Source organism: Lotus japonicus, chromosome 1, assembly GCF_012489685.1.
Source record: "Lotus japonicus ecotype B-129 chromosome 1, LjGifu_v1.2".
Taxonomy (NCBI): domain Eukaryota; kingdom Viridiplantae; phylum Streptophyta; class Magnoliopsida; order Fabales; family Fabaceae; genus Lotus; species Lotus japonicus.
The window spans coordinates 86514205-86530195 of NC_080041.1; the positions used below are offsets into that span (position 1 = coordinate 86514205).

Here is a 15991-nt window from a genome sequence, read left to right on the forward strand (position 1 = left end):
ATAACACATGTAAACATTTTAGGATAGTACATCAAAAGTTAGTCGTTGGATATATATATGTTCTTCGTAAAATGTCTTGAATCTTGAGCCTTCGAGAAATTAAAACAAATACCTCAACAAAGCATATGTGACACATGTTGAATGAGTATTGACACTTATTTATATAGTTGCTGGTAAAAAGGTTAGTGATAATTTTTTTTTCTTTTGGTAAGATCTTATTTAGTATTCAGCATACCTTTTTGAATTTCATAACTTATATAAAACAAATAATAATAAATTTATTTATAATAATTTGGAATTAATAGTAGAAGTCTATAGAATGACATTGATGAAGGAAGTTCAAAATGAAGGGATATGAGTTTTTTTTATTGAGTGACCTTTGACTTTTAAAGTTTATTATTAATATTAATTATGGGTTGATTAATATTTCAACAAATCTAAACCAATAATTTGTGTCATATGGAATTCACAACTAATATCATATTTAATATTAATTTTGACCTATGACATTTCATAACTCATATAAATTAAATAATAATAAATTCATTTAAAATAATTTTTAGCTTAATAGTATAAAGTTATATACTAACATTGATGAAGGAAGTTCAAGGGGAATATTGAACGACTAAGATTAAAAGTCTGTTGAATATCCAACGGTTCTGAAAAATCACATATGAAATCATATGTATAAAATTGTAAATACCCCCTTCTTCATACTACCCTTCCGATACATAATTGAATGTTTTGAAAAAAAACCATTTTTTGCATATTGAACTCGAAGTGTCATGCTATTATTACTTAATATTCATACGGCGCAGGCATAGTCTTTTATTTTTTCTCGGAAAAAAAAGAATCATTGGTGTCAAGCGTGAGGGAATGCCAAAATAAAAGATCTCATTGAAGCGGTTAATCCCATGCATATTATAAGTACGACGGCTATACAAATTGCATAGCTTCATAAATAGCTATTTCGGAGATTACCCATCTTCCGAAAGAATTAATAAACAAATATATACAAACGAAACTTTTCTAACTTTCTTCACTCGCTTCAAATTGTCATTGTATCTTTTATAAGCAAAAAAAAACCATGAAGAACAACCTCATTCATAAGCAATTTAATTTTTAAGAAAGTCACATATTATTTGATGAACTCACCAACTAAAAGAAAGTGACTCAACATATATCTCAGAAAATTGTTGCACAAAAACGGCCGTAACTATCCTCAAGCAATTTTTTTCTTAAAACACAATTGTGAATTTGAGCTTTTTTCTCCCACCTGGGATTACATGGATCCTTCTTTGCAAGATATTTATTTCACCTACAATATCATAATTTGACATTCAATTTAAGAAAGAACTCATAATTAATTAAACCAATCTGAATAAAACAAAAATGAAAGAAAACCATAATCACTTAAAAATATGAATAAAACAAAAATGAAACCAAAGAAATAACATTGACATTATCACAGTCTCCCAAGAGAAGAAGACCTTGAGGGAAAACATATTGAGTTAGGAAATTGAAATAATCAAATGACTGAAGCAAAGTGACTGAGTCATACCTTCATGTCGAAATTGGCTCAGGTTTGTGGAGGGCTGGTAGAACTATGTTTCTCTGTTGCGTGTGTGTTGTGATGTGAGGAAAGCTTGTTGAAGAGATTTTATAGGGTGATAGTTGAAGTTGAAGAGGTAGGTGATAAATGATCAGGTGGAACTTGAGAAGGTGGAAAATGAAGAAACAAAGCCAACCTATTTGATCTTAGGAATGCCCATTAAATACAAAGTAAATTCGTTGGATGGTGGAAAGATTGTTGAAGCCCAAAAGGTTGATGAGAATGTGTAACTTTTGAATGTGGAAGAGGAAGAGGCTTGGAAGAGAAATTAAACGGTCAAGATTGAAAGTAATAGATGGCCAAGATTTCATCTTTGATTATTATACTGAGATTTACTGAAATATCCATGAGTAAACTCTAGTTCATGTACAATGATTTATTGAATTCCCGTTTTACCCTCCAAGTTGCCAAAACTTTCCCTTTATATATAGTATAAATTGTTAAATAAAATAAAGATGTCTCTCATTGGTCGACCAATTCGACAATGAAACAATAAAAAGTACAAAAAATGGAAGAAACTTACATGTTTTCAAGATAGTATATACATTGGAAGAACGAAAACATTAGCTGCAAAACCTGCAAGAAAAACAATGGAAACGAAATCAGTTAAATGTAAGAGGATAACATAGATTCCATTGAACTACATTAGAAGAAAGGACAATCATTTGATTGATTAAGTTGATAATAAAATAATGGAAAAAAAAGCAAGAAACTTACATTAACTAAAGATTAAATTATCAAAACATGCATCAATGAAGAAAGTGACATAAAATGGGTAACTTTCACCGATTGAATTAGCGATAACAACATACATATTACGAATAAACATTGAATCTCTTACCGTAGTGAAAAATGATGAATGAGGAGAATGAATGGAAAAAGAAGACATGTTGAGACAGAACAAATGTGAAGAAGAAATGATGTTGAAATCATAATAAATAATTCAAAAGAGAGAGAGAAAAGGAAAAGAAAAATGGGGATCTTACCGGATGGACGATGATGTTGAAGAACATCAACCCCTATAATATATAGTTATAGATATTGATAGATAGATGCATAGGAGAAAGATGAAAGACTAACAAAGATTTTTTTATTTACTCTTCTGTTCAAGAGGAGCCTGGACAAAGGATTACCGACTTCGCGAGGCCTTTTCGATCTACTCATGGCCTTTCTCTATATGAGTCCTTGCTTTCTCGATCAACTAACTTCGTGCTGAAGAAAGACGGGTCCTTGAGATTCTTGTTCATGAAAAAGTGGGATGAAATCAAAGAAAAAAATTATGAGAAAATCAAGATGGAAAATCAATATCAAACTGGTAAACTAAACTAATCATTGAAAAATACATTATAAGTACTTGCAATATGACTCAAACTTTGAGCATTTGAAAAAATCAAAGCAAATACCTCAACACACACTATGTGAAGTACACATTCTAAATGAGCTTTATGACTAATTTATTTAGTTATATAGGAAAAGGTTAGTGGTGTGTTTTTCTTTTGTTTGAGTGAAATAATATTTAATGTGCCCTATGGAATTCCATAACATATAATATTTAAGTAATTATAAATCTATTTAAATTAGTTGCAAGGTGAATAGTAAATAGATATAAGATGATATTGATGGAAGAGGAAAAGGTTAGTGGTTTTTTAGTGAAATCATAATATTTAATCCATTCAATAAATCAAAACTAATTATGTTTTCCCTATGAAATTAGTTTTCTTTTAAGTTTTCTTTTTCCTCTTGTAACAAAAAATCCTTCAACTTCCCTTGAAAATGATTATTAATATTAATTTAGATTGAATTAATAATTTAATAAATGAAAACTAAGTATGTTTGTCCTATGGAATTCCATAACTAATAACATCCCATAATAATAAGTTCATTTAAAATTGTAAGGACGGTTAAGATCAAAACTAATCAACGGTCATGATTGATTTCCTAGAAATATTCTACAAAATTACATAAAGACCCATGATAAAATATTCATCCATGAGTCATATTCTATTGCATGACTTTTTTACCCTCCTTGTTGCCAAACTTTGCTTTTATATAATATATAGATAGATAGATAGATATAGATATAGATAGATAGATAGATAGATAGATAGATAGATAGATAGATAGATAGATAGATAGATAGATAGATAGATAGATAGATAGATAGATAGATAGATAGATAGATATAGATATAGATATAGATATAGATATAGATATAGATATAGATAGATATAGATATAGATATAGATATAGATATAGATATAGATATAGATATAGATAGATATAGATATAGATATAGATATAGATATAGATATAGATATAGATATAGATAGATAGATAGATAGATAGATAGATAGATAGATAGATAGATAGATAGATAGATAGATAGATAGATAGATAGATAGATAGATAGATAGATAGATAGATAGATAGATATAGATATATAGAATATAGATATAGATATAGATATAGATATAGATATAGATATAGATATAGATATAGATATAGATATAGATAGATATAGATAGATAGATATAGATATAGATAGATATAGATATAGATAGATAGATTTTCTTAAATATTTCTTATTATCAAATTCTACAAAAACTGAAGTTTAATATTTAAGAATAATTTTTTTAAGAATTTTTTTTAAGGCGGGGGATTAATCTCACGGCTGTCGGCTGTGGTTTGGTCAAGACCAAAAAAAAAGAATAATTTTTTCAAGAATTTTTTTTAAGAATAATGCTATATTCATTCCTGATTCGATCACTACCCACTTAAACTTTCAAAAAAAAAAATTTATCCACTTACAGAAAAAATTATTTCGTAAATTATTTAAAATTGGATAGTTTTCATTAATTAATTGTTGTAATCCTCCTTTTAAATTCAAATTCTATCATACTAGTATTTTTTACCCGCGCGTTGCACGGGGAATACATCTATTATATTTGATAGGTCAATTAATACCTTGATCATTAAAAATATAATAAACAACTGATGAAATAGAAGAGTATGAAATGATGAGCAAAGTGGACAAAAAGTCTTAAATTAAAACCCTTGTTGCATAGATTGAACTTCGTACAATTGAATAACTAATAAAAAAATTGGTTAACCAAATCTCAAATTATGCAAAACATATTAGGGAATGTGGTTTAATGATGACTAATAAACAATAGCTGATTTAATCTACAATGAAAAAAAGAGAAAAGATTCTTTATGTACGTGATTATGCGAGTTCATTTTTTACACAATAAAATAAACTAAGTTTGACCCATATCAACATGAAGTCGTTTCACATTCTTCATGAGCCTAAAGACAATAACACAAATTATAGATATGAAGAATCACCAATAAAGCATTCAGAACACATTTTAATCTTAGAAAAAAAAGAATGTACCGCGAAATTTGTTATTGTATTTGATACATTAATTAATACTTAATGAAGGTACTTTCTTGTTAAAATATATTTCTTCCCGTAGGAGAATTTAACTCCTATAATAATTTGTACAAAAAAATTAAAGTGGACTATATTATTATGTAGTAAAAAATTAACATCAAACTATATTATATTATGTTTTTCTTGTAACCAAAAAAAATTCCGATGAAATCTTATTAACATTTATTTTTATGTAGAAGTATTTTCATGTAAAATATTCTTCCTATATATAAAAGCTTTTAGGCTCTTTCTAATACATTTAGATCCAACTTCTCCTTACTCTCAGGATGCCTGAAAGTCTTTTCTCAAGTCTATCTGGTGGGTAATATCGATGAAGATGATGACACCCACCATACCTTGCTTGCTTCAAGGTCGATCTCTTGTATCCTCCTCCTGCCGAAGACTTTAAGAGTAAACCTTGCCATTCCAACTTTCATCGATCGAGTTTCAGTTGCTTTTTCTGTTGATCCAGGTGAGAAAGCTTACTAAGGCAACCTCTGCTTTTGTCTATCTCCCAATATAAGAAGCATGTTGCTTTGCTCTTATAGTAGTACTAATGGGCGTACTTTAGAACAAATTTCTAGCGAAGGTCTTGACAGTTTGGAACTGAAAGTGAAGGTATGAAAAACGGTAGAAAGGGGGGGTTTGAATAACGTTTTCAAGATAAAGCTTCCACCTTAAAGATTTTGACAAATCTTTTGAGAACTTAAGTGCTAAAGATAAGAGATAGAAAAGCACACAAGGATTTTATCCTGGTTCACTTGATAAATCACTCAAGCTACTCCAGTCCACCCGTTAAGGTGATTTCTTCCTTCTTAGAATGAAGGCAATCCACTAATCAGGTAAGAGTTACAACTGCACTTGAAACCTACAAGTGACTAACAATTACACTGACTTAGCTCACACTAAGATTCACTCTCTTAGTCTTCTCTAGGATCCGATCAACCTTGATCTCCTAAAGGAACTAAACAAACTGTTTATCAAAGAATTGTTTACAAGAGATTTGCTTCTAAAAAGCTAATAGTAAACTCAATGAATTTCAGATGAAAGAAAGCTTAGAAGAATTTGAATTTGTCTTGCGCGTATGTGAATGCTTCTAGCCGCTTCTTTCAGTCTTCAGCCTCTTTATATACTCCAAGGATTAGGGTTGAGCGTTGCATGGGAAATGCTACCGTTGGAGGGCAGTTCTGGAAAATCCAGCTTCTGTTGTGTCTGAGACTGTTAGGTAGGTCGTCAGGAAGGTACAGTTGCTTTTGTACTTGGATAGCGACTTGACCTTTAAACCTAGGAGACTTCTGATCAGGAGAAAGCTTCATGTTGGAACTTGTGAAGCCGGTTGATCAGAGTCAGAGGGAAAGCCCAGATCCTCTGACCATTGTTTCTTCTGATTCTGAACTCAGAGGGAAGTACATGGTCTTCAGAGTATCTTGCTTCTGGACATCAGAATTTCACTAATCAGCTTCTGGATCTTCAGAGTCTTCTACACCATCAGAATATCTGAGCCTTCAGTGTTTCTTGGTTATCAGACTTTCTGGATCTTCAGAACTTCTAGTGACTGAGTCCACATCAGAGTTTGTATAACTTCAGAACTTCTGAAGCTTTTCCACTGTTCATATTGAACATGGTGAATGCGAAAGCGTTGCTTGGGTCGCTCTTTATACACAGTGCTTCTGATTTGTGTGAGATTGAGTTGAGGTCAGAGCCTGTAAATAGCACACTCAGAAAAACACGTTAGAGTACCACAATTGTTCATATCAAAAGGTTAACTTGTAATCATCAAAACATAGAGTTGTACTACTAGATCAAAACTTGATCTTACAGAAAGGTTTGGTTCATTAATAATATCTAGTAGTTTCATCATGCTATTCTGCTTTTGAGCTTGTTGTACTTACCGGAGCATTTCTGCGATAAAAAAATTCAGAATAGTAAAGCAGTCGTAGTATGCTCCCTTTACTTGCTCTAGTGCTCAAGTGATAGCTGAGTGCATACTGTTTGCATCTGAATAATATATAAAAGACTCTTAAAAACAACTACTTAATTCTCCATTACAAAGAATATACATTACATCAAAACCTAATTATTATTTGTCAGTGACATAAGTGTCGAAAATAATAGTAATGGAAATTTCGAATGGTGTGGATAAGGGTTAAAAGTCAAATCTCATAAGAAAGAAAAATCTCCATTTACATCAAAATCTCTCTCAGATTTCTCTACCTCACTATCACCACCGTTTTTCTTATAAATTATCCACAAACACACTCACAAATTCCATATAGTACCTAACATCATATGCAAATTTTGTTTTCACTGCAACCAGAGTCTGTTCTCTGGCATAAAAAAGCACTTCATAAAGTAAGAAGGTATCACATTTTGAATTTAAATCATTAAAATATTTATTTCTAATTAAAAAATCAAATGAAACTTGCTTCCAAATCAGCAGCAATCCTAGGTGCTATTCCTGATTGTTGTCCAACTTTAACATGAATTAATATGAACTCGTGCTAATTCAAATGAAACTTGCTTCCAAATCAGTAGCTTCCCGCCGTATCTGCATTCTAAGTAACAGAAAATCAAGTACTCATGAAGTGAGATTGATAGACATGTTAGAGTAGGATAGACTAAAGACCACCAAACATAATAGCAATATGTGCAACATCAATCTAGCTATGATAGTGCAAAGATAGCAATCAAATTTGCAGACAGATATGAAAGCCAAAGAATGAATTGAAGCCACTTTTTGGCTATGGCCTTCCAGTGGTTTCCATAACCAATCAGATCTATTTGTAAGGGGAAACTAATCACATGCTACTAAAGAAGATGAATGGAAGAAAACCCCTCTAGAAATTTTAGACCCATTATATTTGTTGAACGGCTAAAACAACTCTTTGCTTTATGTAGCACTGTTGTTGAAAGTACAATAACCAAATCAAAAACATATGCTGATACTAAATCGTAATGTGATAATTATACACTCATGCAAGCAAGACTTCCAATCACACTAAAGTTTGATTAATTGAACCATAGTAGAACAATGATTAATTATAAAATCTAATATTGCCTTCGAAAAGTGACTTTTAATATATGTAATGATGATAGATAGATGTAGAATTGATGAACTAAGTCAGTAAAACTATATATGCATCACAGTAGTGCAACACCAAACACACATCTCTATCTCTTATCTGGTGAATATATACATATGCATCACAGTAGTGCAACACCAAACACACATCTCTATCTCTTATCTGGTGAATATATACATATAATGGATTGAGAAAAACCTCCATGAGTACTGGTCTCACATGTTTCGTGGCTTACTTGAAATGAGAGCAAGATAAGATCTTGAGTCATCAATCATGTTTCATCTTCAGCTAGCTGAGAATCAGAGAATGTAGTCAGAAAGAGGTATGCACCTCATTGTCGTTCTGTACCTACGGATAAATTCATGTCAAATGTTTCCAGGGAAGCCAAGGAAATCAATTTATTGTTAGAACATTGGTTTAGGCGTTTAGCATATTAGAAAGGATAGCACCAGTTTTAAAAGTCTAACCTCAATAGTATAGCTTGAGCGAACATAGATAAGCAGTAAAATCTCATCCATGATATGTAGTTCTGTAGTTGTAACGGCAAGCACCAACAATAATAATTAATTTCCTCGGGGCAAGAAGCAGGCAAAAAGAAAAAATTACCAAATAAAAAAGTTGCAAGGAAAAAAATCTACAACTTCTCCTTTCTCTCCCCTCAATTCTTTCACTCCCTCAATCCACTTCACTGACAATGATTAGGTTAATCAAAACATACACAGATCAATGTTTCACCTCCTATAACATAGGACACAAATTTTAGATGCAAATTAAGAAAAACGAATAAAATAGAATCACATACAAAGGAGAATCAGAAAACATAAAAAACAAATCAAAATATTGAAAAATTCCATATAGAATATAAAATGGACTCATCATCCATGGCTTCCAAAGAATCTCTTTTGGTGGAATATCTATAAAATAAAACTTGAAGAAAAGAATTTGAAATTAGCATGGCAAGTGATGAACGAAATTGACCTTTAAGTCAAACATGAGTGAATGAAAGTTAAAGGTAATGTAAAATAAAATTGAAAAAAACCATAACATATTATGCAAGCAAAGGAAGAAAATAATTTGAAACCTCTATCTGCAACCTTCCCAATCAGTCCAAGGCAGCAAATCGGAGGGATGCGATTGCAAGTCGATGGCAAAGTGGTTCCGTTGAGAGATGAGACGATTTTGTGGGGGTGGTTCCGTTCAGTCGAGAGATGAGATGAAAATTGCATGGAGGAGATGAATTCCATGGAGGAGATAGTGGAGGTAGGCAGGGTTTTAAGAAGGTTTTTGCTGATGAGATGTATTATTGATTTAAATCACTTATCACTGATTTTATATTAAGATAAAATCATGAAATAAACAACATAAATCCTAATCAAATCTAAAATTTAAAAATGTACTAAATAAATATAGATAAAAACTATCAAAATCTAGCAAATCACAATAAAAACTCATAAAATCCGGAATTAATTAAAAATCCGAAAATTCAATAAAAATACCATAAAAAATAATTAATACTCTAAAAAAATAATAATATAAATTAAGATAAAATACAGAAATAAACAACATAAATCCTAATCAAATCTAAAATTTAAAAATGTACTAAATAAAAATAGATAAAAACTATCAAAATCTAGCAAATCACAATAAAAACTCATAAAATCCGGAATTAATTAAAAATCCGAAAATTCAATAAAAATACCATAAAAATTAATTAATACTCTAAAAATAAATCAAAAATAAATTAAGATAAAATCAAGAAATAAAAAACCTAAATCCTAACCAAAACTAAAATTTAAAAATGTATTTTTTTATTAAGGAGAAATAAGGTAAGGAAAAATCAGGGCACATGTGGCAAGTGGGGCCAAGGAGAAAGAGCTTACATGTAAAATATTAGGTGAGAATTAATCTGGGAGCGACACGTCACTAACTTGGCATGTGAGAGCGATACGTCATGCTAGAAGTTGTTCTTTTCTAATATATATTGACCGTTCAGGGGAGAGATGAGATGAAAATTGCATGGAGGAGATGAATTCCATGGAGGAGATAGTGGAGGTAGGCAGGGTTTTAAGAGGGTTTTTGCTAATGGGATGTATTATTGATTTAAATCACTTATCACTGGTTTTATATTAAGATAAAATCATGAAATAAACAACATAAATCCTAATCAAATCTAAAATTTAAAAATGTACTAAATAAATATAGATAAACACTATCAAAATCTAGCAAATCACAATAAAAACTCATAAAATCCGGAATTAATTAAAAATCCGAAAATTCAATAAAAATACCATAAAAAATAATTAATGCTCTAAAAATAAATAATAATATAAATTAAGATAAAATACAGAAATAAACAACATAAATCCTAATCAAATCTAAAATTTAAAAATGTACTAAATAAAAATAGATAGAAACTATCAAAATCTAGCAAATCACAATAAAAACTCATAAAATCCGGAATTAATTAAAAATCCGAAAATTCAATAAAAATACCATAAAAATTAATTAATACTCTAAAAATAAATCAAAAATAAATTAAGATAAAATCAAGAAATAAAAAACCTAAATCCTAATCAAATCTAAAATTTAAAAATGTATTTTTTTATTAAGGAGAAATAAGGTAAGGAAAAATCAGGGCACATGTGGCAAGTGGGGCCAAGGAGAAAGAGCTTACATGTAAAATATTAGGTGAGAATTAATCTGGGAGCGACACGTCACTAACTTGGCCTGTGAGAGCGACACGTCATGCTAGAAGTTGTTCTTTTCTAATATATATAGATTTTAGTTTTTATATATAGTTCCTATCAAAAAAAAGTTTTATATATAGTTATTATCTAATTTTTCTTATTATAATCATTTTATTTTCTTAAATCAACTTTTAATTCTTATATATATTATTTTATATTTTTTATTATTCTCATTCTTTAGCTTAAATTTTTTTAGTACATTAGAAAATTAAAATAACAGACTAAACAGGTAAATGGAACAATTCCACTTCTAAAATAACAGATTAATAGTTGATTGTACAAACGAATCTCAACAAAGTAAGCTTAATCTCCTCCAATATTAAACATTAATACTTAAAAATCAAATTGCTCAAGTGCGCCAATAGATATAACTCTAGAAATCTAGCCCTAATAAACACCTACCCAACACAAATTGCAGGAGAAAAGCGACATTGACAAAGTCCAAGCTTGGATCAAGCACTAAATGACCAATGGAATGAGGGGACCGAGATGTGGCTAAAAAAGTCACATTATCCAACAAAAACAGAGCTCATCTTGTTATTGGAGGGGGTGCAAATAAGCCCATAACATCAACCGAAAAGCGATTACATAAAATATTACTTATTTTCAAATTATATAAAACTTAAGTTTAATATTCAATAATAATTTTTTCAAGAAATTATTTTTTAATAATAATGCTATCTGTCCCCGAGAGCTAGGTCAAGTGATAAGAGTTATGAAACATACGGGTTGGGTGAGACGAAAAGTGAAGGGACTCAGGATTCGAAACCTGAGGAGAGACTAATTTACTAATATGACTTATTGCAAAGGATTCTGATTAACAACAAATTAAAGGCTTAATTCTCAAATTGGTCCCTGTCTTTGTGTCGCCGTCTGATCTAAGTCCCTCACCGGAAAAATTTGTGGAAAAGGTCCTCATCAATGCAAAACGTCTAGAGCAAGTCCTCGCCGGAGCCAAGTGATGATTTGACACGCTGACCGGTTTAATGATGCTGACTTGGCATTAAAAAAATAAAAAATAAACAACACATCAGAATTTTTATTTTATTTAACAAAAATTAAAACCAATTGACAAAACTAACCCTAAAATTTAATTAACCAAAACAATTACTCCCTCCGGTCCTATTTATAAGCATGAAAGAGAAGAAAAATCTTGGTCCTTTTTATAAGAACCAAATGAAAGTTTGAGCTATATTAAATAATTTTTTCCAATGATACCCTTATTAATTCTAACTTGTAAAATGTGTCTCATTAATTATTCACTCTCTTTTCCACTTTCCAACACTAATAATAAAGGGTAATTTTGGAAGTTCATTTTAATTTAAGACAAATTTAATGCATTTTATCTAGTTTAACTACATTTCTTAAACTATGTGAATTTTTTTTTTGTTGCTTATAAATAGGACCGGAGGGAGTAACAAACTAACCCTAAAATAAAAACAATCTACAGAAGACGGTTCTTCCTCCTTTGAACACAACCAAGAGCTGCTTGCAGATCAAAAGAAGAAGAGGTTGAGAGAATGTCATTAGCAGCTTCCATCTCAACCTGCGACACCTCCTTCGCCTTGAAACCCTGAGCCAGACTCTCGTTCGAACCCTGCAACCGGCTCACCAATAGCATTCACGGTCAGATCGAAGAGAGGAGGAAGAAATCCAGATCGAAGAGAAGGAGTAAGAAACCTAGATCGAAGAGAGAAGGAAGAAACTCAAATCGAAGGGAGGAGGAAGCAAGCCAGATCGAAAAGAAGAAGAGGAAGCTTTGTTTCATACCCATACCAAATTTGTCTTCTACTTCTTCATCTTCTCCTTTGTTCTGGATCTGATTTGTGGGCTCAATATTTGGGTGAGGGTGGATTTCTGTGGTGGGTAGCGGTGGGTTTATGTTGCGGGTTGCGGGTGAGGGTGGGGTGGGTTGTGGGTGAGGTGGGGTGGGTTGCGATGGGTTCTGGATGGGGGTGGGTTTTAGGGGTGGGTGGCAGGTGAGGGAGGGATGGGTTCAGAAGCTTTGTTTTGGAAGAGGAGGAGAAGGAGTTGTGTGTGGTGGCTGCTGCGCTGTGCTTCAGGTTGAGGAAGAAGGAGAAGAAATTGGCAGCCATGAGTTACATTCTTGTTCTTTGTAATTGTTCTTTCTTCCAGGCTTAAAAAAAACTAATCGAGTGTTGTTTCTGTAAAATTGGACCAAGTCATGATGAAAAGTTTATTAAATATTGAGAGATTTTCAAACTGACAGTGAAATAATCGTTAAAGCTATTGTCTTTTTAATGTCTTAGGCTAACAATTTGATCACTTTCTAACAAAATGAGGGCATAGCCCAGTTGAAGAAGCTGGAACAACAGGAACAAAGGAAGGAGGTGATGAGGAAGAAGAAGAAACTGGAATAGGAAGATCTCCATGGTTGGTTCTGATTTGAGGATTTTGATTTTGGGTTTATTTTGATTTGGGGAGTTAATTAGATTAGGTTAATTAATTTAGGGTTAGGATTAGAAATAGTTAATTTATGTTAATTACTAAACCTTAATTTTAAAAAAATAATAATGCCACGTCAGCATCATTAAACCAGTCAGCGTTCCAAATCATCACTCGCCGGAGCTCCGGGCTCCGGCGAGCACCTGCTCCAAACGTTTTGCATTGATGAGGACCTTTTCCACAATTTTTTCCGATAAGGGACTTAGATCAGACGACGAGACAAAAACAGGGACTAATTTGATGATTAAGCCTAAGCCCAAATTAAAATCATGATTTATAAAACCAAATGGAATTCAATGCGATTATCAAACTCTATCACATAGCTGGAAGTTAGAATACCTAAAATTTAAATTGAAATAATGGATTCTACAGAGAAATAGACGATATTAACCCTAAGACTAGGAGTTCTATAAACATGAAAAGTTACAACATAAAAATATCATGTATATTTACTTTGAATGAAAGAAACATAACTGATATTCATAAACAAAGTATAGCTTCAAGCCATCAATACAGAAATATGATGGCCGTAAATCATAAATGCCCAATGTTGGCCGTAAATCATAAATTGTATTCCAAATAACTTCATTATCAAAGTCACTAGGAAGAAGACATCTTGAAGCCCGAAGATTGTAGCTGGGCACAAATAAAATGAAAAAGAATGTCGTATAGATCTTGTGCGCCCGTAACTTCATAGTCTTGGGAAGACAGCATGGGCATTTCATCGTTGTTGGGATTGAAACCCATGAGCTGATCATTGTTGTGGACTCAACTAATCCATCCAGCTGGTTGCACATTTTGGATCTGTTGTGCCCCTCCAACTTCATAGTCATTGCTTGGATTGAAAATCATGAGTTGATTATTGTTGTGACCAACATCAATCGAGCCAGGTTGCACATTTTGGATGCTAGTCTCCCCCAGTTGCGGTGAAGGCATTACTTGAGAAAAAAACATGGGCATTCCATCGTTGCTTGGATTGAAACCCATGAGTTGGTCATCGTTGTGGTCACAATTAATCCATTGATCATGTTGCACATTTTGGATGCTAGTCTCCTTCATCTGTTGCGGTGCCGGTGAAGGCATTATTTGAGACTCTTGGATTAATGGAAGAGACTTGTCTTCAACATGGATACTAGATCTCTTTTTGTTGTCATCTTTCCCTCCTTCATAAAGCTTTTGCCTGATGTAGTACTTTTGAGCATGGCTTGCTACTTGGGTAGGAGTCCTTGTCACTACAAACTTTCGAGCGATATTTTTCCAAGCCCCTTTGCCACACTCTTGAAGTCCCATAAGAAAGAGCCTAAAATTCAATACCATAAACTCATGTCAAGAATTGGACCGGAATTTTTTTTAACTTCAGTAAACTTAAGATAATATTATGGAAGAAACAAAAGGCTTAAAAACACAAGACAACAGGAAACAACAGCAACAAGAGAAAGAAAACATAACAAAAACAAAAAGTAGAAAACACCAAGAAAACCATAAGAGTAAAAAACTCACTTTGGCAATAATTGAAAGTTGAAATTGCATAAATCAAACCTAAATCAACTAATTAAAATTTATATTTAAACATGTCAATAATTTTCCTAATGTTTTGAACGTGAAACATAAAGAAAAAAATATAAAGACAATTAATGATCAAGAAATGTGATTATGAAACTCACTTGTGTTCATCTTCTGTCCAATGAACTATTTTCTTTCTCTTATTATTCTCAGAACTCGAATCAGTAGCGGACCTCTTCTTGCTTCCTCCATCACTGTAGCCACCAACCGTCATCTCCGGTGAGAAAGAAGAGTGAAGAAAATGTGGAACTGGACCAGCTTCTACTCCACACACATCTCTTTCCAATTTCTTGTAGTGCCTGATCACATCAAGAACAGTTTTTCTTGGGATCACAGCTGCCACATTCTTCCTACGATCGGGTGTATCTTCATCAAATATAGCTAGAGCATATTCAAATGTCTTCTCTTCTTCTTCAGTCCATTCTTGATTGTACTCCTCTTCAACAAACTGATTTGACAATGGAGTATTGATTTCCATAGCTTCAACCTCACCCATTAGAAAATAGAAAATATGAAAACAAAAAATTTCAAAGAAATGCACCAAAAAAACCGAACAGTAAGAGTGGTCTCTTTGGAGTCGCTATTCTGTAACGAAAAAAAAGAGTCGCTATTCAGACTTAATAACCTAACAGATGTTAGTTATAACCGATTAAATTTTTCACTCCAATTTTTTCTCCTTAAATTATTAATATATTCATTATTTTAAAATTAAGTAACCTTTAACAAGATGTTAGTTTTAACCGGTCAAAATTTAAATATGGATTCAGCAAAAAAAGCTGGAAGTGTTTTAACTCAATCTCATAATTATGCTACGTACAGATATTTTCTGTGAAATTTTATTGTTTACGTTTAAAAAATACAACTTTTTATTAGCGGTGTTCGACTGTTAGACAGTTAGAAAATTGAATTGAATTGAAAAAATTTCTAGTTGAATTTTGTTTAGTGGTCCTTTAAGCGAGCTAGTATTTTCTAAATTTTTCCCCACATTTTCTATTCTGATCGTTTTTTTACTTTTATTTCTAATCCTTATTGTAATATAAAATCAATTCTTTTTTTTCCAGCTAAAAGTCAAATCTTCATCTATGAT

General features: G+C 31.8%; 1 protein-coding gene across 1 annotated transcript; it reads right to left on the bottom strand.

The window, feature by feature from the left end:
• Positions 1-14109: 14109 nt before the first annotated feature.
• Positions 14110-15400, bottom strand: LOC130710007 (transcription factor DIVARICATA-like). The gene is made up of 2 exons (XM_057559164.1): positions 15006-15400; positions 14110-14641 (listed from the first exon to the last, which is right to left on the bottom strand). The coding sequence occupies exons 1-2, from the start codon at positions 15398-15400 to the stop codon at positions 14110-14112; spliced, it is 927 nt and encodes a 308-aa protein (XP_057415147.1).
• Positions 15401-15991: the final 591 nt, after the last annotated feature.